General features: G+C 47.0%; 1 protein-coding gene across 1 annotated transcript; it reads right to left on the reverse strand.

Moving 5' to 3' along the window:
• Window positions 1–324: 324 nt before the first annotated feature.
• Window positions 325–14,037, reverse strand: LOC119521479 (very-long-chain 3-oxoacyl-CoA reductase-B-like). Its single transcript, XM_037819805.1, has 11 exons — window positions 13,786–14,037; window positions 13,365–13,411; window positions 11,647–11,722; window positions 11,275–11,385; window positions 11,087–11,157; window positions 2,369–2,413; window positions 2,110–2,144; window positions 1,840–1,921; window positions 1,276–1,341; window positions 806–955; window positions 325–672 (listed from the first exon to the last, which is right to left on the reverse strand). The coding sequence occupies exons 1-11, from the start codon at window positions 13,943–13,945 to the stop codon at window positions 559–561; spliced, it is 957 nt and encodes a 318-aa protein (XP_037675733.1). The 5' UTR covers window positions 13,946–14,037; the 3' UTR covers window positions 325–558.
• Between the last annotated feature and the right edge of the window lie 6,794 nt (window positions 14,038–20,831).

Here is a 20,831-nt window from a genome sequence, read left to right on the forward strand (position 1 = left end):
CCTTCCCAGCTAACAGAGGTTTTCCAGATGCCATTGGCCATCCTCCAGTGAAGGTACCTGATTGTTGATGCCTTACCTTGGACACTTTATGGCCTTAAGACTGTAACTTTGTAGTCAAATACCCCCCCGTTTTTAAAAAGTCAATTCATTTTTGGTGTTTTGCATTCCGCAGCATTAGCAAACTCGAATAGGAGAGCTCTATTTTTTTAAAAATTATCTTGATTGAGATATAATGGGCATACTGTAAAATTCACCTGTTTCAAGAGTATGATTCAGTGGTTTTTCCTATAATCACAAACTTGTGCAATCATCACTACCACAATCTTAACATATTTTTTAAAGTTTGCTTTTCTGCAAGAGGCTCTATGGTTGTCTCAGTACCACATATTGAAAACCCCATTTTGGAGGTGCCATTCTTATCACTCAATGTTCAGGTGTCCAGGGTCCAGCGGCGTGTCTGTCCATCTCTTCTGACACGTGGGACTCTTTGTCAGCAGCCTCAGCCCACGATGGCAGAGAGGAGGGGACCGACAAGCGGCCCCGCCGGCCACACCCTCCTCAAGTCATCTTGGTCAGCTTTGGCTCAACCAACCGCAAAATCCCAGGTGTCAACTTAACTGCCAACTGACTTGGGTAAAAACGATTGAACAAGGTGACGCGCAGCAGGAAATTCTGCAAGGAAGCGACACCAGGGATCAGGGCACGCCTGCCCTTGGCCTTTGCCCTCCCGTCCTCGGGCCCCCTCCCCTCTTGCACCAGGGAACGCTCCAGCCAGCCCTCTGCCTTCGGCTGCGCCACGAGGCACCTGCACAGCGTGGCTGAGGCACCCGGAGGTGTGGGAGGACAGGCCCAGGGTGTCCAAGGCCTGCCGCGCGTAGTCTTCGGCGCCCTTCACCAGCAGCCCGGGGCTGATGTTTTGGGTCATATTTGTGGAGACGAAAAGGGGGCTCACCGTCTGCGGGTAAAAGGGGGGTAAAGGAAAGAGCCCCCTACCCCGCGCCCCTTCCCACCCGGGTCTCCGAGGCCCCTCCCCCGGCGGGCCCCGCCCCTCGAGAGGCCCCGCCCCCAGGAGAACCCGCGCTTCTGAGCGCTTCGGGGCTGAAACCCCCGGGGGTCCCTGTCTTCCCGGGGACCCCGCCCCCTTGGCGCCCCCCCGAAGGCCCCGCCCCTAGGGGCCTCCACGGTCTTTGAGCTCCCACCCGCTCCGGGACACCCCCCGCTTCTAGATCCCACCCCAGCCATGTCCCTTAGGGGCCCCGACCCGCTGTCAGCCACCTGAATGGTGATACCCCGAGAGAGGTACTCGGCTCCCACCGCCCCCGAGAAGCTGCGCACAAAGGCCTGTGGAGGAAGAAGAGGAGGGTCCCAGGCCCAAGAACCCGCCCTGCGCAGCGGCCCGGCCCCGCGGGGCCCTGCGCGCCCACCCACGTCCTCCCCAGCTCTGCCCCTGACACAGGCATGATCTGGGGCTCCCCCCGGCTGGCCTCCCAAAGGCCGGGGTCTGCTGGACCCTCCCCCAGGTGCCCACGCCCCCACTGTCCCTTCCCGCCGGGCCAGTCTCCGGGCGTTTGCTGCTAGGTTCTGGCTGTTCTTTTGACTCCAGCCTCCGTTTCTCTTTTGAAAACAAATACATAAATTCTGGCTCGCCCAGGGGGCTATCTGCCCCCCCCCCCCACCACCACCGCGATCGCGCTCACTGATGAATCTCCCCGGGCTCGGGTGGCACGTGGCCTCCCTCCTCAGGGCTTTCCCACCAGGAACTTCGACGCCAAGGTGAAGTGCAGCCGGAGGGGGCGCAGGCAGCACGGCCCGGCCTTGGGTGCGCAGGGCTCTGGGTACCTTGGTGGCCGCGTAGGCTGCCATGAAGGGTCTGAGGCCATTTTCAGAATCAGAGGAGATGTTGATGATGACACCTCTGCCCCTAAGGGAGGAAGCACGTGGGTGGTGGTGGGGATAGGGTCCTGGTGATCCCCCCACCGAATCTGAGACTCCGGGAGGGACATGGAACCGTGGAAAGGTGTGTGGGGGGGCAGCTGGAGAATGGAAAGGGCCTGGAGGGGGTGGCAGGGAGGGTGAAGGATTCAGTCCTGGAGAGAGGCTGCTCCTTACCTGGAGACCATCTGGGGCAGGATGATTCGGATCATCTGGAGAGAAGCGCAGTGAGGATGGGAACTTCCCTTTCCAATCCTCTTACCTGCTCCCAGGGGCTCCCAGGGACTCCCAGCCCCCTACTTTCCCTCAGGGAACATCCCTGGACAGCCCCCTCCATGCCAGGCCCAGTGCCTGGGTGGTGGTGGTGGGCCGGAGACCACCGGAATGGTCAGAGCTGCACTGACCCCAGCCCCCTGCCCCTGGGAGCCCAGCTCACCTGGGTCACCGACATCATGTTGCAGTTCACGATATCCGACAGGCCCTGGGGAGGGAAAAGGAGCCCATCACTCCTGCCCTTCACCTGTCCTGCCACAACTCCCAGGCTTTTTTATTCCTTAGATTCCCTTTTGTTGTGGTAAGACATCCATAACAAAAATGACTCTGCTAGTTTGGATGTATTATGTCCTGCCAAAAGCCATATTCTTTAATGAAATCTTGGGGAGGCAGATGTATTAGTGTTGATTAGCTTGGAATCCTTTGATTGCTTCCATGGAGATGTGACTCAATCAACTATGGGTGAAATATTTGATTAAATTATTTCTATAGAGATATTGGCCACATCCATTCAGGGTGAGTCTTGATTTAATCACTGGAGTCCTATAAAATAGCTCACAAACAGAAGGACCTCAGAGCAGCTGAGAATGACATTTTGGAGAGCAGCTCAGAGAGACAGTTTGGAGTTGGCCACTGAAAGCAGAATTCGCTGACACTTTGGAAATGGTAGCTCAGAGTTGGCTCCAGAGAAGGTAAGAGAGGACAAAACACCCTAAGAGCAGCATTTTGAATAACATACAGGAGCTGGAACATAATCCGGGATCAGCAGATACCAGCCACTTGCCTTCCCAGCTAACGGAGGTTTTCCGGGCACCACTGGCTTTCCTTTGGTGAAGGTACGCTCGTGTTGACGCCTTAATTTGGACATTCTCATGGCCTTCAGACTGTAAATTTGTAACTTAATAAATCCCTTTGTAAAAGCCAATACATTTCTGGTGTTTTGCACAGTGGCAACATTAGCAAACCAGAACAATGATCATTTCAACCATTTTTGACGTTGCAATTCAGTGGCATTAAGTACATTCACAATGTATTGAAATCACCACTATCGACTTCCAGAACATCTTCATCATCCCAAACAGAAACTCTGTATCCATTAAGCATTAACTCTCCATTCTCTCTTCCTGCCACCTCCTGGTAACCTCTATTCTATTCTATTTTCTGTCTCCACGACTTTGTTCATTCCAAGTATTTCATATACGGGAAATCATACAATATTTGTCTTTTGTGTCTGGCTTATTTCCCTCAGCTTAATGTTTTAAGGTTCATCCATGCTGTGGCATGTATCAGAATTTTGTTCCTTTTTAAGGCTGAACAATATTCCATTGTATGGATAGACCACATTTTGTTTGCTCATCCATCCGATGACCGGATATTTGGGTTATTTCCACCTTCTGACTACTGTGAATGATGCTGCGATAAACAGGTAACTGAGTTCCTGCTTTCTTTCTTTTGGGTATACACCTAGGAGTAGATTGCTGGGTCACATGGTAATTCCGGAGGAAGGAGGAACTCCCCAAGTTTTCCACAGTGGCTGCACCATTTGACATTCCAGCAGCAATTTACAAGGGTTCCGGCAGTTTCTCCACATCCTCACCAACACTTATTTTCCTTTTTTTTTTTTTGAGTAGCTGTCTAGTATCTCACTGTGGTTTTGATTTGCATTCCCCCATTGACTAATGAGGTTCAGCATCTTTTCATGGGCTTATTGGCCACTGGTTTTCCTTCTTTGCAAATATGTCAATTCAAGTCCTTTGCCCATTTTTAAATTGGGTCATTTGACTTTTTGTTCCAGTCCTTTTTCAATGGAACACATTTTTTAAGAAATAGCACCTACACTAAAATTTAAAATGCACATATCCTTTGATCCAGAAACTCCACTTCTAGGATTTATTCCTCTCCACGATACACATGCATATGGAAAATGAATATGTAGTCACTGCAACACCTAGTCGTGGTCACAAATAATTGGCAACACCCTGACTGCTCCTCAGTAGGGGAATGGTTGAATGCCGTTTAGCAGGTTTGTGGATCAGGGTGCAACAAGTAAAAGGAATGAATCAGCTGTTTTTATTCTGCAGAGAATGAGCCCCAAGATATATTGCTACTTGAACCAGGCAAAGTGCAGAACAGTAGGCTGCCAACTGGATTAAAGAAAATACATATATGCCCTTCCATATATAGAGAGAGAAAGAACACCCACACATTTCAAATTGGGGACCACTTTTGGGGAGTGGGGTGGAGGAAGAAGGAACATTTTCACCTATTTCATAAAGTTCTCCCTCTGGATTTCTCTACAGTATCTGTAAACATTTTATAAAAGTATAACATACACAGATCAAAGAGTACAAATCTTTAGGGTACAAAGCAGAACACAAATATTTAACCTCATACCCATATTAGGAGAACAGCAGCATTCTCCCAGATGCTTCCTTATTTGCCTTCCTCCCCCTTGCCTCCTCCCCAAAGTTAACCACTGTCCTGATCTCCAACACCCTCTTGAATAGTTTTGCCTGGTTTTGAATGTTAAGTATGTGTAACTGTTCAACATGTGCTCTCTCATCTCTGCCTTCTTTTGTCTAATGTATTTGTGAGATTTACCCACATTTTGGTAGAGCGGAAGTCCATTCACATTTACTGTCAGAATATCCTATTATAATATGAATACATGAGGCTTTATTTACCCAGTCAATTACTGACTGACATTTAGGTTTTGTCCAGTTTGGGGCTAGCACAAATAAATTATTTTGGAACACATGTGCACTCATATATAACCAGGAGTGAAATGTATGGATCACGGTGCATGCATACTTTCAATCTTAGGAAGTACTGCCAAACGGTTTTCCAAAATTGTCCAAATTTACATGCCCACAGGCAGAGCATGCCCTCACCTCTGCCAACACTTTACTATTAGCCATTTTAGTGGAATGGCTGCAATAAGGCTTACTGTGTTATGGTGTACAACTCTTGGTCTGAATCATGGGGCTCGATTAGCTATTTATTTTGTTTAGGACACTTGCATGTATGTTCGTGAAGAACAGATCACTTTAACCCAAACAGGGATTGAGATCATTCAAAAATGGGCTTCAGTTCCGAAGAAGCCTAGTTTATTTCCATTTTACCCTAACTCCTGGATTACAGTTCTTGAGGGTCTCAACCAAAAGCCTGGGGGGTCTGGGGTGATGGGTTTCAAGGCTTTGAACTACATTATATGTTGCCCAGAATCAAAAGTTCTTAAACTCTTCTCCACCTTGAAGGTAAACATAGCTCCAAATGTCTTGGATATTCTCCCCTCTCAAATCTTGGTGCTAAAATTCCTCAATGCCTTGGTAGTTGTATGATGCTTTTAAACAGTCATTTTATCCAGCTTTGCTAAGTGTTCTCATTGGCAAGATTAGTCTAAACCAACAACTTCTTCTAATACCATAAGCAGAATAAACAATTGGCCTCTCTTTTAATTTTATAAAATGAGCATACATACATGGTTCTTTTGAAATAAAAATATTTAAGATTTAAAAAATCATCCTTATCTGTTTTGTTTATGTCTAATAATAAGGGCTAACATTTATTAAGCACACAACCCAGGTTTAGGTGCATTATTTCATTTCTGTGCGTCACTCCGTTCCACTCTCACAACAACCCTGTGAGGCCAGCAAACATGTTTATTCCCATTTTATGGATAGGAAACCGAGGCTCAGAGACATTAAGTCATTTACCCAAAGTCACACCTGATAAAAAACAGCTGAAAATTTTGCTGTCCATGTATCCTTTCTCAGAAGGCTACTAGTGGATATGCTCCAACAAAATGAGGGAGTGAACCAAGAAACACTGTGACATATGATAGAGAAAACAGGGGCTTCCTAGGATGAAGGGGAAAGGAGGTCCCAGGATGCTTAGCACAGAAGTTAACCAGTCTAGACATGAACAAGACACGAGGCTCTTGGAGACATTTCTTCAAGAATTTGAAATGTGTTAGGGTATCTGATGTAGTTGAGTGTTGTTTGTTTGTTTTTTTTTAAAATATATTTTGGTCTTACATTTTGGAGTTGAAGTAGCACTAAGTACAGAGAAATCCCAGCAGATGAAAAATCAAGACAATTGCTAACCCCAAGGAGAATAAAACACTGTTCGATAAAGGGAAAGCAATCTCACCTCACGACATGGCTCAGCTGTGGACAGTGTTTTCATATTCCTGGGGTGCCGGTTTGAAACTGTTATGGACCCCAGAAGCACCATGATCTTTTAATCCAATCTTGTTGGATGGAACCTTTTGATTGAGTGTTTCCATGGAGATGTGACTCACCCAAATGAGGGTGAGACCTTTTATTACATTACTTCCATGGAGATGTGACACCACCCATTCTGGGTGGGTCTTAATTAGATCACTGGAGTCCTCTAAGAGAGCTCATGGAAACAAGGGGCTCAGGGAAGCTGAGAGAGACATTCTGGAGAGAAGCTAAGATATGTTATCCAGAGTTTGCTCCTGGGAGAAGCTAATTGCCAACACAAACCCAGAGTCTTGGAGACACTGGGAGCGTTAGACAGGAGGAGCTTTGGAGATGCTAAGCTAAGAGATGAAGCCCAGAGTCTCCCTCTGAAAAGGTAAGAGAGAGCTTCCAGATGCTTAGAAAGAAACACCCCAGGAGAAACAAGCAGAGAGCTGAGAGAAGCTAAGAGAGACAGAAGCCCAGAGACTTTCTGGAGAAAGCCATTTTGAATGCAACCCGGAAGCAAAGGACCAGCAGACGCCAGCCACGTGCCTACCCAGCTGACAGAGGTGTTCTGGATGCCACTGGCCTTCCTTCACTGAAGGTATCCTCTTGTTGATGCCTTAGTTTGGACACTTTTATGGCCTTAGAACTGTAGATTTGTAACCTAATAAATCCCCTTTTTAAAAGCCAATCCATTTCTGATATTTTGCTTAATGGCAGCTTTAGCAAACCAGAACACCTGGGAACATGACTTTGCAGCTTCATCTATGAAATATCATGCTGGGGGTTGGGAGGCCTGGAGGGCTGGGCTTGTGGTGGGGGCAGAGGTGTATCTGAAAGAGAAATACTTGCTAGGTAATGGCTAAAACTGAAAAATCAAGATGTACCCTATGCACATATTATTTAAAGGTATGAGGTTATGATTTTTTAAGTTCACAGTGGTAGCCTTTCTAGGACAGTGATTCTCAACTGGAGGTGATTTTGGCCCCAGAGGACACTTGGCAATGTCTGGAGACATTTTTGGTTTTCACAACTACAGAGTGGGCTGCTACTGACATCTAGCGGGTAGAGGCCAGGGGTGCTGCTCACTGTCCTACAATGCACGGGATGGCCCCCCACGAAGATTTTTCCAGCCCCAAATCTCAATAGTGCCGATGCTGAAAAATAGAAGATGGGTTTGGGAAATACCACATTCTTTAACAAGCCCCATAGAACTAATTGAGTCCTTATATCTAACTCAGGTAAAAAAAATAAAAACTAAAGGAAAAAAAAAACAACTAAAGGAAATAACATTTGAATTCAACAAAAGAGGTTGGCAGCTGAAACCAAGGTACAAGTGGCCGTCTGAGTCCCATCAGAAGCGTGAGCATGTGTGTGGAGGTGATTAAGAGAAGAGAAGCTGTGGGTTCAAGATGGGTCCCAAACAGAAATTTATAAAGCCACACCCTTGGATGGCAGGCCCTGGTTTTCCCAGGTGGGACAGGCCTGACTTGGACAGTTGTGCAGGTTGGACACTGCAAAAGAGCACCCCACTGGAGGCGACCTGCTTCACCTGGTAGACAGCACTGATTTGTAGCTTTTAAAAAACTGGCTCTCAATAGCAACTAAAAAAATCAAGTACCTAGGAATAAACTTAACCAAAGATGTAAAAGACCTATACAAAGAAAACTACATAACTCTACTAAAAGAAATAGAAGGGGACCTTAAAAGATGGAAAAATATTCCATGTTCATGGATAGGAAGACTAAATGTCATTAAGATGTCAATTCTACCCAAACTCATCTACAGATTCAATGCAATCTCAATCAAAATTCCAACAACCTAATTTGCAGACTTGGAAAAGCTAGTTATCAAATTTATTTGGAAAGGGAAGATGCCTCGAATTGCTAAAGACACTCTAAAAAAGAAAAACGAAGTGGGAGGACTTACACTCCCTGACTTTGAAGCTTATTATAAAGCCACAGTTGCCAAAACAGCATGGTACTGGCACAAAGATAGACATATAGATCAATGGAATCGAATTGAGAATTTGGAGATAGACCCTCAGATCTATGGCCGACTGATCTTTGATAAGGCCCCCAAAGTCACTGAACTGAGTCATAATGGTCTTTTCAACAAATGGGGCTGGGAGAGTTGGATATCCATATCCAAAAGAATGAAAGAGGACCCCTACCTCACCACCTACACAAAAATTAACTCAAAATGGACCAAAGATCTCAATATAAAAGAAAGTACCATAAAACTCCTAGAAGATAATGTAGGAAAACATCTTCAAGACCTTGTATTAGGCGGCCACTTCCTAGACTTTACACCCAAAGCACAAGCAACAAAAGAGAAAATAGATAAATGGGAACTCCTCAAGCTTAGAAGTTTCTGCACCTCAAAGGAATTTCTCAAAAAAGGTAAAGAGGCAGCCAACTCAATGGGAAAAAATTTTTGGAAACCATGTATCTGACAAAAGACTGATATCTTGCATATATAAAGAAATCCTACAACTCAATGACAATAGTACAGTCGGCCCAATTAAAAAATGGGCAAAAGATATGAAAAGACAGTTCTCTGAAGAGGAAATACAAATGGCCAAGAAACACATGAAAAAATGTTCAGCTTCACTAGCTATTAGAGAGATGCAAATTAAGACTACAATGAGATACCATCTAACACCGATTAGAGTGCCTGCCATTAAACAAACAGGAAACTACAAATGCTGGAGGGGATGTGGAGAAATTGGAACTCTTATTCACTGTTGGTGGGACTGTATAATGGTTCAGCCACTCTGGAAGTCAGTCTGGCAGTTCCTTAGAAAACTAGATATAGAGTTACCATTCGATTCAGCGACTGCACTTCTCGGTATATACCCGGAAGGTCGGAAAGCGATGACACGAACAGATATCTGCACGCCAATGTTCATAGCAGCATTATTCACAATTGCCAAGAGATGGAAACAACCCAAATGTCCTTCAACAGATGAGTGGATAAATAAAATGTGGTATATACACACGATGGAATACTACGCGGCAGTAAGAAGGAACGATGTGGTGAAACATATGACAACATGGATGAACCTTGAAGACATAATGCTGAGCGAAATAAGCCAGGCACAAAAAGAGAAATATTATATGCTACCACTGATGTGAACTTTGAAAAATGTAAAACAAATGGTTTATAATGTAGAATGTAGGGGAACTAGCAATAGAGAGCAATTAAGGAAGGGGGAACAATAATCCAAGAAGAACAGATAAGCTATTTAACATTCTGGGGATGCCCAGGAATGACTATGGTCTGTTAATTTCTGATGGATATAGTAGGAGCAAGTTCACAGAAATGTTGCTATATTAGGTAACTTTCTTGGGGTAAAGTAGGAACATGTTGGAAGTTAAGCAGTTATCTTAGGTTAGTTGTCTTTTTCTTACTCCCTTGTTATGGTCTCTTTGAAATGTTCTTTTATTGTATATTTGTTTTCTTTTTAACTTTTTTTTTTCATACAGTTGATTTAAAAAACAAGGGAAAGTTAAAAAAAAAAAAAAAAAAGAAAAACAAGGAAAAAAAAAAGATGTAGTGCCCCCTTGAGGAGCCTGTGGAGAATGCAGGGGTATTCGCCTACCCCACCTCCATGGTTGCTAACATGACCACAGACATAGGGGACTGGTGGTTTGATGGGTTGAGCCCTCTATCACAGGTTTTACCCTTGGGAAGACGGTTGCTGCAAAGGAGAGGCTAGGCCTCCCTATGGTTGTGCCTAAGAGCCTCCTCCTGAATGCCTCTTTGTTGCTCAGATGTGGCCCTCTCTCTCTGGCTAAGCCAACTTGAAAGGTGAAATCACTGCCCTCCCCCCTACGTGGGATCAGACACCCAGGGGAGTGAATCTCCCTGGCAACACGGAATACGACTCCCGGGGAGGAATGTAGACCTGACATCGTGGGACGGAGAACATCTTCTTGACCAAAAGGGGGATGTGAAAGGAAATGAAATAAGCTTCAGTGGCAGAGAGATTCCAAAAGGAGCCGAGAGGTCACTCTGGTGGGCACTCTTATGCACACTTTAGACAACCCTTTTTAGGTTCTAAAGAATTGGGGTAGCTGGTGGTGGATACCTGAAACTATCAAACTACAACCCAGAACCCATGAATCTCGAAGACAGTTGTATAAAAATGTAGCTTATGAGGGGTGACAAGGGGATTGGGAAAGCCATAAGGACCACACTCCACTTTGTCTAGTTTATGGATGGATGAGTAGAAAAATAGGGGAAGGAAACAAACAGACAAAGGTACCCAGTGTTCTTTTTTACTTCAATTGCTCTTTTTCACTCTAATTATTATTCTTGTTATTTTTGTGTGTGTGCTAATGAAGGTGTCAGGGATTGATTTGGGTGATGAATGTACCACTATGTAATGGTACTGTAAACAATCGAAAGTACAATTTGTTTTGTATGACTGCGTGGTATGTGAATATATCTCAATAAAATGAAGATTAAAAAAAAAAGCACTATATATTTCTAATTGGAAAATAAAAGTTTTAAAAAAAAGGAAAAAAAAAAAAAAAACTGGCTGAAGGTGTACTTGGTTCAAAGTGGAGTACAAGTCGGTATATTATGCCGGTTGTCCTATAGAGGACAGTAAAGAGTTTGAGGCGGCAGCACCAAGCCGGCTCTTACCTGGCTCCCCCACTCACCTTGGCGAGGTTCTCAGTGTCCAGCAGTCTCCTCAACCCTGTGGTGTGGTACAGCATACCCACGTTGTTCACTGGGCAAGAGGGGGACACATGGCTCGTGTTGGTCTGACAGTCCCCAGGAGTCCGGGTGGAAAAGAGGGAGGGGACAGGGAAAGTGTGGGGGCGGCTGAGCTGGGCTGGGGACTTACCCAGGACTCCAATCTCCAGGTCCTTCAGGCCTGCCTCAATGGACTCGTAGATCTCCAAGCCCCCCGTGAAGTCGGCCTGGATCACTCTGGTGGTCCTTCCATGGAGCCGCTCTGGGAGGTGGGTGTGGGAGCAAGGCCCTCACTGGAGGCCAGTCCCACCCCTGCCACAACCCCAGCTCTGGCCAAAGCCCCAGTCCAGCCCCTGTGGCCACCCTGTCCCCCAGTAGCCATCGGCCCTGCCCTAGTCCCAGACACTGCCCTTGACTAGAGTCCAACCCCAGCTCCTGCTCCCTGCCCTGTCCCAGCCCCAACCGCTGTCCCCACCCCTGTCCAGTCCCAGCTGCTGCCCTAGCCAGCTTCCCCTGGACTCACCTATCTCCTTTGCTTCTTGCTCCAACTTGCTCAGGTTTCGACTGATGAGGACGATGTTCAGACCTCTCCGGGCAAGCTAGAGGGATTCATTCATGCATTTGTGGCTTCACTCAGTTAACAAATATTTCCTGGATGCTGACTGTGTGTTGCACAGTGTTGTGGATGTAGAAGCGAAAAGAGGACATGGAACCCTGCCCTCATGGAGCATGTGTTCCAGAGAAAAAGTATGCCAGGCAGCAGGAAAAGCCAGTGCAGAGGCCCTGCTGGCATCTCAGAGAGCACTGTGGAGCCCGTGGACATTGAGTGAAATGCGGGATGTATAAGAGCTCGAGGGGTAACCGAGGCCAGAGCATGGGGCCTTGAATGTCCCAGGAAGGTCTTCAGCTTTTATTCTGAGAGATATGAACCCATTCATTCAAGCATTCATTCTTTCATTCATATATTCATTCAGAATGTGCTTACTGAGCACCTTCTGGTCTTTGGTTGGTGATGCTGGGGACACAGGATGACCATGACAGACCCACTCCAACCCTTCCCCTCCTCTGGGTCCCGAAGCCTCCTGCCTGCTCCCCTTTTTCAGTTTTCCCCCTCCCATCCATTCTCCACTCAGAAGCCAGAAGGATCTTTCTAAAGCACAAATCTGGCCCTGACTCTCTCCAGTTTAGAATCTGCCTTGGCTCCCCAGGGCCCATGGGACAAAGCCACACTCCTCACTGCAGCCCATGAGGCCCTGCGTGGCCAGACCCTTGCCTAGGTCTCCTGCCATCGCCCCTCTAAGAAATTCCAGGCACAGCAGGCAGTTCATTGTGTCACCACAAACACCCCTTGGATTTCCCTGCCTCCGGGCCTTTGCACATGTCACCCCTTCTGCCTCGAATGCCCTTCCCCTTGAAACAGAGCAGCAAACAAGTATTTGTGGAACGGGTGACATTAACAGGTGGACGATCAGCATTTGGGTGGGTGCATGTCTGCCCCTCTCAATCTGCATGTCCGAGGATGATGGGTTCTATGGGACCTAGCACCCATCAGCTTTGGAGGGACATTGTGCCCAAACTTCTCAACAGCCCCGTACATCAGAGAGGCTGATGCTGTGTGTGTGTGTGTGTGTGTGTGTGTGTGTGTGTGTGTGTGTGCGCGCGTGCGCATAACATTTCTGCCTTCAGCAAACAATTCCCCACATCTGCTCTGTGCCAGACACAGCCACAGCCCTGCCGACTGGAGGCTCACAGTCCAGTGGGTGTGACAGACGGTGACAAGCCAGAATGTCAAGTCTGAAGGGCGTTTCCAAACTTGCCCAAGGCTGCTGTTTGACCCACATGCTATTTAATTTATGTATCTTATTTACACCTGTCTCCCCACAAGAACATAGGCTCTCCGAGGGAATGGTTCTTTTATTTTTTTAAATCTATTTCTTTCATGGCTGCCTCCCCAGCGCCTGGAATGTGCCTGACACATAGTAGGTGGTCAAGAAATACCACTTGAATGAGTGAATCAGGGAGATGATGGGGGAAGGAGAGGGGCTGGAGTGGGGAACTGTAAACACCCGAGGGGAACAGACCAGGGACACAGGGAAGGCTTCCTGGAGGAGGGGACGCCTCAGGGAGCCACAGAGATCACAGAATTGTCAGTTTAGTGGGGGCCGCCGACCAGGCAAGCGGATGAGAAGCTCCTGTTCTACCCCCTACCCCCCACCCCCACGGCCCCAAGCCCCAGCTCACCTCGTGCGCGTAACCCCTGCCAATGCCCGAGGTGGCTCCGGTCACCACTGGAGAGGAGAAAAAGGCGGCGTGTGTCGGAGGCAGCGGCCGTCTCCCACGCAGGCCCCGCACGGGTGCGTCTCCAGCCTGCCGAGGTCTTGGCCCCAACCCACCCTCAGCCGGTCCAGATCCTTCCCGCGCCGACCCCTCCGCTCCTCTTTCCCGGCTCTTCTCGCACCTTTCCAACGACCTCGGCTCACCCGGACCCGCCCCTCTCTGTCGCTGTACTCATTCCTCATCTGCCCGGGTTCCCGAAACCTGCTCTTCTGCACCCGCTCAGGGACCCTCCCCCCCTCCTCCTTCTGCAATCCCCTGGTCGCCCCATCCGTCAAACCTTGCTTCCTGGGGTGCCCCCGACCCGCACGGTGCGGAGCCCTCTCACCTGCCCAGGCTCCTTGCGACCGCAGCCAAGCGGCGTCGCGGCGAACCTGGGGCAGCAGGAAGACGTAGACGGTGCGGCCCAGCCCCCAAAGCCCCCACAGCAGCAGCCACGCGGCGGTGACCGCCCCCAGCGCGCTCAGCGGGGTCCAGCCCGACTCCATCGCAGCCGCCGCCAGCCGGGCGCCGCACCCAGGGCCACGGGCAGGAGGCTGCCTCGGGGAGCCTGTGTCTCCACCCCCGGCCGCCTGCAGCGCCTGAGCCCTTAGGCCCCGCCCCGTCCCCGCCCCCCCCTCACTTGGCCCGCGGGGACCTTGGGGACCCGGACAAGGTCCGCCTCCACCCACTCCCCAGGGCTGGGTAGAAGGTACTCGCAGGTGCCCTTGCCTTGGGGTCGCTGAACTCGGCGCGTCTGCTGGTTGGGGCTCTGGTTTGCTCCCCCAGGCGGGCGGGCGGGCGACGCGGCAACCCGCGAGCGCGCGGCTGAAACCTGAGCTCTGCGCCCTCTGCGGTGCGCGTTTAAGTCCCATTCACGCGATTTGCAAGCAGCGGGCGGGGTGGGGGGGCGCGGGACCCTGCGTCACGCAGCGCTTCAGGGACCCGGGCCCCTTCCATTCCCAGCCTCTGCCTTCCTCTGAGCCCCCCAGACCTCGGTGCCGGCATCTCGGCTGTGTCAACCGCTAACCCCGAAGCGGCCCGGCTCATTTCCCGCCTGCATTCCCAGGCGAGAGCGAGTCCCTGGGCGCCGCGTGGGAAAGGCAATGCCGGGCTGGGGAGGCCTTTCCCAGCTGCAAAGCGGGACCGCGGCCGCTCGCCCGGGTGCAAAAGGCCTGATCGCTCCCCGGGACTGCGGGCAACACGGCGGCCTGGGGGGATTCCGTTCCCGGGACATCGACCCTCAGTCTGTAGATCAAGGGTGAGAGTAGATCACTTCTGAGGTGGAATGGAAGGACACATGTGGTTCAGGTCTTTCTATCTTAATATTTCATCTGCTTGTTCCAGCAGTTATTGAGAGTGATGAATTAAAGCCTTTCCCTGTGATTATGATTTGTCTCCTCTCATTTCTGTCAACTTCGTGCTTTGTGTATTTTTTATCTTTTTATCAAAATACTTTGTGTATGTGTGTATCGGTCTGTGTCCAGTCCCAGACACCACAGACACACACACATATGTAAAATTATATTTATAATATCTATATATGTATTGCTAGAAAGAAAAACTTTTCATGCAAGTTAGGATCTCACAGCTTTATTGAGCGAGTGGTGAATCAGACAGCACCCCATTAAACCAGTAAAAAGCAGCCCCACCCAGAGAGTGGGGAGGGGGGCATATATAGGGCAGAAGCCAGAGAGCAAATGTTCTGATTGAGTGTCCATTTTACATAGGGGGTGCCGTCTTACCAAGTGGGGAGCAGATCCCACTGATAAGTATTGTTTGCATGTCCATTCTGAGAAGCTCTCCTTATGGAACCAAAGTGGTTCATCACCAGGTGTTGCTTTTCTGCAACCCCACAGGGGAAGTTCTATTTTTTCAGAAGGGCCCAGCAGGTCAATTGTTTTCGGCCTCTGGCAAATCCTTTCTCAGAAAGGCTCCTGTGCTGGTTTGAATGTATTGTGTCCCCCAAAACGCCATTATCTTTGATGCAGTCTTATGTGGGCAGACATATTAGTGTTGATTAGATTGTAATTCTTTGAGTGTTTCCTTGGAGATGCACCCCACCCAACTGCGGGTGATAACTCTGGAAAATTTCCATGGAGGTGTGGCCCCACCCATTCAGTTTGGGCCTTGATTATTTACTGGAGCACTATATAAGCTCAGACAGAAGGAGCAAGCTTGCTGCAGCCAAGAGGGACACTTCGAAGAACATACAGGAGCTGAGAGAGGAGCTGCAGATGAGACACAGTTTGAAGATGGCTCTTGAAAGCAGACTCTTGCTCCGGAGAAGCTAACAGAGGTCCCTCCCAGCAAGGCCTAAGATGAGGCCATTTTATTATACTTAACAATAGAGTGAATTTATTACAGAGTGTTGGCCTCATGCAATTTGTGGGAAACTTGTTAAACAGCCCTTGGAGGAGCTGGATTGTAGGCCAGAGAAAGCAGCCACACCTGCAGAAGTGCTTAGGAAAGCGTGGCAATTTGGAAACAGCCTTCCCTGTGTTTGCCCTGGTTAGCAACGCCATATCAGTTGTGCCACGTCTGCACCATTTCCCAAGCCTGGAATATTTGGGGTGCTGAGCGCCCTGCTGGCACAGGGGTAGATGATGATATGGCTGCCTCAGGAGAAAGGAGAGAAGGGTGTTTGGATAGTGGGGAGGGGTTCATCCACAGGCCCCACATGGCTTATGTCACTGTCCGAGAAACAATTGCACCAAACAACATAAAATAGGCAAGGACGACTTTATTCAAGGGCCACTGTCACAGAAGAGAGAGAATTCTTTCTATATTGTAGAATAGTGAGAAGTTAATATCTGAAAATACTGAGACTCAACCAGTCTCACCCGTGTGTATGTTTACTATTGTGTGGCAACCACTCCATTCCCCCTTGTTTGAATTCTAAAAACCTTGAATGCCTTAGACTCAGGGAGACAGATTTTGGGGCTGCTAGGCCACCTGATCTCCTGCTTCATGTACAAGATTAAACTGTTTCTCTCTTGGAAACCCTGGGGTCATAAATTTCGTTCTGTACCAATTACATAGGTGCTTTTATAACTTTCTATCCAAGGGAAATGCCTGAGTATGGCCCAGCTGCCTTGATCTCTGATAATGATTGTATAACAATATAGCCTCTATCTTGTGATTGCAAAAACCCTGTGTTCTAGTTTGCTAATGCTGCCAGAATGCAAAATACCAGAAATGGATTGGCTTTTATAAAGGGGGTTTATTTGGTTACAAAGTTATTGTCTTAAGGCCATAAAAGTGTCCAAGCTAAGCTGTCAACCACAGGGTACTTTCACAGAAGACTGGCCATTGGCATCCAGAAAACCTCTGTTAGCTGGGAAGGCATGTGGCTGGCATCCACTTGCTCCCAAGCTGCATTTCAAAATGGCATTCTCCAAAATGTTGCTCTTGGGGCGTTTTGTCCTCTCTAAACTGCAGCTCCTCTTCAAAATGTCACTCTCAGTTGCTCTGAATTCCTTCTGTTTGTGTGCCCGTCTATAAGATTCCAGTGAACTAATCAAGGCCCATGCTGAATGGGCGTGGCCACATCTCCATGGAAATTACCTAATCAGAGTTATCACTTATGATTGGGTGAGTCACATCTCCATGGACACAACCTAATCCAAAGGTTCCAACCTAATCAACACTAACATGTCTGCCCCCACAGGACTGCATCAAAGAACATGGCATTTTGGGAGACATAATACATTCAAACCAGCACACCTTGTGACTGACCCCCACTTATACCACCTTATCCTATTTTTCACCTTTAGAGTCCCATGATCCCAAAAGACGGTCCCTAATGTTATAAAGGAAGGACACTGAGTCAGCCCAGAGCCAATTCACCCCAGTTCTTAAACTCTCTTGCTAGACGCAGATAGATCTAATCAAAATTGGCCCACCTGACTGTGCAATAGCTTCGACTTTAACCTAAAAGCAACCTGAACCTCATTATAACACTAAAAATCACGCCCATTATCAGATTAAGACCACCATTTTCTTACATATGATCTGTGACAAAGCATGTAATCAATCATGCATGCTTGATAATTAAATCATCTATAACTGTGTCATCTGGAGCCATTGTGCTCATTATCTTACAACCTGCCCATCTCTGGATACTATAAAACTATCAGAGTTACAGCAGTTCTGGGAGACAGATTTTTTAGACCGATAGGCCATCTGGTCTCCTGCTTTGTGCTTAGCAAGAAACTCTTTCCCTCTTTGAAACCCCGGCGTCTGAGGAATTGATCATTTGAGCCCATCTGGCAGAGAACCCACTGCTTTTGATAGGTATCAATAGCAGGGATCTGAACTTATTTTGTTTTGTTCTTTTCCGCAGACAAGTTTTTTTTCTGTAATCAGACAATTCGTTTCAAGATAGTGTGGGTGGTGATTGGGAGTACGGCCTACAGTTTTTTGGTCACCACACACACAAAAAAATTAATCAACTATGTGATCATTCATTTCAGTAATATCCATCTCAGGCAAGACCTACTGGTGGATGCTAAAATTAGTGAAAAAAAGTTTGAGGAGAAATGGAATATTTGCGTAGTTTTGAAGTATCTTCCCAGGGCAATTTATTCATCACAAAGGGAAAAATTATTAACTTCACACTGGAAACTCCCTGGCAGACTGCATCTTTACTAAGGGATCAAGGTTAACATCACTAATAATAAGATAAATCAATATCTTGTGCCCCCCGTGAGGATGCGTTAAGAAGGGTCCAACGCCACTTTTGGGGTATTCTTGACCAAAATGCATAACCTCAATCTAATAGTGAGAAAAATTCAGACAAACCCAAAGTATTTCATAACCTGGTTACAAAATAACTGATCAATATTCTTCAAAAGTGTCGAGGTCATAAAAGACAAAGAAAGACTGAAGAACTGTCTCTGGTTGGGGGAGACTAAGGAGAGAGAACATTTAAATGCAGTGTTGGATCTCGGAACAGGAAAAGGACATTCGTGGGAAAACTGGTGAAATCCAAATAAGGTCTGTAGCTTAGTTAACGACCCGGTACCGATGTTGACATCCTGTAGGATGCTAATCGTAGGGAAGGCTGGGTGAAGGGTCTGTCCGTTTTTTGCAACTTTTCACTAAGTCTAAAACTGTTTCCAAGTAAGAAGTTCAAAATCATATATATAAAAGACTTCCTGGATGGAGGATACACGACATTAAGCATTTGTCAAAACGGATAATTTGTCATCGTGTTGAGTGAAATAAGCCAGCCACAAAAGGACAGATTTTGTAGGATCTCACTGATAGGAAAGAATTAGAATAAGCAAATTCATAGAGCCATAAACTAGAATACAGGTTGCCAGGGGCCGGGTGGGGTAAGTGAATGGGGAGTTAATGTTTAACTGGTGCAAACTTTCTGTTTGAGTTGAGGGAAAGATTTTGGTAATGGATGGTTGCAATAGTAACACAACACTGTGAATGTAGTTAACGCCACTCAATTACATACAGTATTTGAATGTGGTTAAAAGGGGCAATTTTAGGTTGTGTTATCTGTTAGAATAAAAAAAAAAAACAAAAAAAAAAACCCAAGGCTGTACAACACGAATAGTGAACTCTAACATTAACTATTGGCTATAGTTGGTAGTATAATTATAATAATATTGTATCATCAATTGTAACAAAGATACCACACAATGGAAAGTGTTAATAATAGGGGAAACTGTATGTAAGGGGGAGGTGGATTATATGGGAACTCTGTACTATCTGTAATGATTTTTCTGCAAATCTACAGTGTCTCTGATTTAAAAAAAAAAAAAGAAAAAAACTTGGAGAATTATATACACAATCAGTGAGCCCTAATGTAAACTATGGACTTTAGCTACTAATAATGTGTCAATATCGGTTCCTCAGTTGTAATAAATGTGCCACACTATAATGCAAGCAGTTAAAATAGGGGGAGACTATGAGAGTGGGGGGCGGTATGTGTAGGGGGTATATATGGAAACTTTCTGTGCAATTTTTCTATAAGCCTAAAACTTCCCTAAAAATAAATTTTCTTTAAAAAAACTGCCTGGTGATACAAGACCTAATTTTTGTTACCTAAAAAGCACCTTGAGAATGAGGAGAAGCAGAAAGAAAAGATAAGTTGGGGGTTGGTTGAGAAAGGATCCCCAAATCCCACCTGCCTTCTCCAAGATGGCAGTAGAATTCCCAAATGGATAGATGGTCTATCAAAAAGCCCCTGGCTGGAGGAGAAGAGGCTCCAAATGACATTATTGGGACATAGAAAAAAAGTGGAATGTAGATTGTAAGCTTTATATCAAAGTTAAATTTCTGGAACTTGTCAACTTCACTTACAGTGGTTACCTAAGTGAATATCCTGTTCTTAGAAAATGTTCATGGCAGTATTAAGTGCTCAAGGAGGATGATGTATACAACCTACACATCAGCTGCCGGTGAACCTTTATCTTCTGCCACATGGCGAGACGCATGGTGGCGTCTGCTGGTCTCTTAAGACCTTCTCTTCTGGGTTTTGTTGATCTCAGGTTCTTGCTTCCCTGGCTTTCTCTCTCTTTGTCTGAATTTCATTCTCTTATAAAGGACTCCAGTAAGAAGATTAAGACCCAAGTTGAATGAGGTGGGTCACACCGTAACTGAAGTAGCCCCATCAGAAGATCCTACTTACAATGGGTTTACATGCACAGGAATGGATGACATTTAAGAACACGTTTTCCTGGGGTACCTATTGTTTCCAACTCCCACACATGGATTACTTCATTTTATTTCACAACCTATCTTTGAAGTAGGTGCTGTTATTTCACACTTATTTCACCAATGAAGGCAGTAAGGCCCGGTCAGTTCACACAGTCAGCTAACAAGGGTCAGTGTGGTGTCCAAACCCAGAGCCTTATGCCAAAGCCCAGGCTGTTTACTGAGTTCTTACCAGGAACAAACCCATCAGTAAGTCCTAGCCATCCAACTTCAAAACATGTCTTTCACAATCAGCTACTTCTCACCTCCTCCACAGCCACCACCCCGGCGCAGCCACCGTGATCGTCGGTCTGAACTATTGCAGATGGTTCCTAACTGGCTCCCCACGGCCCTGCCTGTCTCTGTACAGTCCATCCTCACACAACAGCCTGAAGGATCTCCTGAGTCTTAAGCATGTTCCTCTCCTGCTTATTTCCCCAGCGGCCTCCTGTCACTGGGCCCTCAGTGAGCCGCTCACTCCCCACCTGTGCAACACGGTTCCTTCCCACACTCTCCCGCCCCAGTCACGCGGGCTTCATTCTGAAGTGGGAACAAGCTCGCCATTTTCTCTATTTCAGATGCGCTCTTTTTTATCTTCCAATGACTGTCTCCTCCTCATCCTTCAGCCATCTCCTCAAATAACCACACTCCCCCTTGACCAACTTTCAACTTATTCTGAGG

Source organism: Choloepus didactylus, chromosome 27, assembly GCF_015220235.1.
Source record: "Choloepus didactylus isolate mChoDid1 chromosome 27, mChoDid1.pri, whole genome shotgun sequence".
NCBI classification, from domain to species: Eukaryota; Metazoa; Chordata; class Mammalia; order Pilosa; family Megalonychidae; genus Choloepus; species Choloepus didactylus.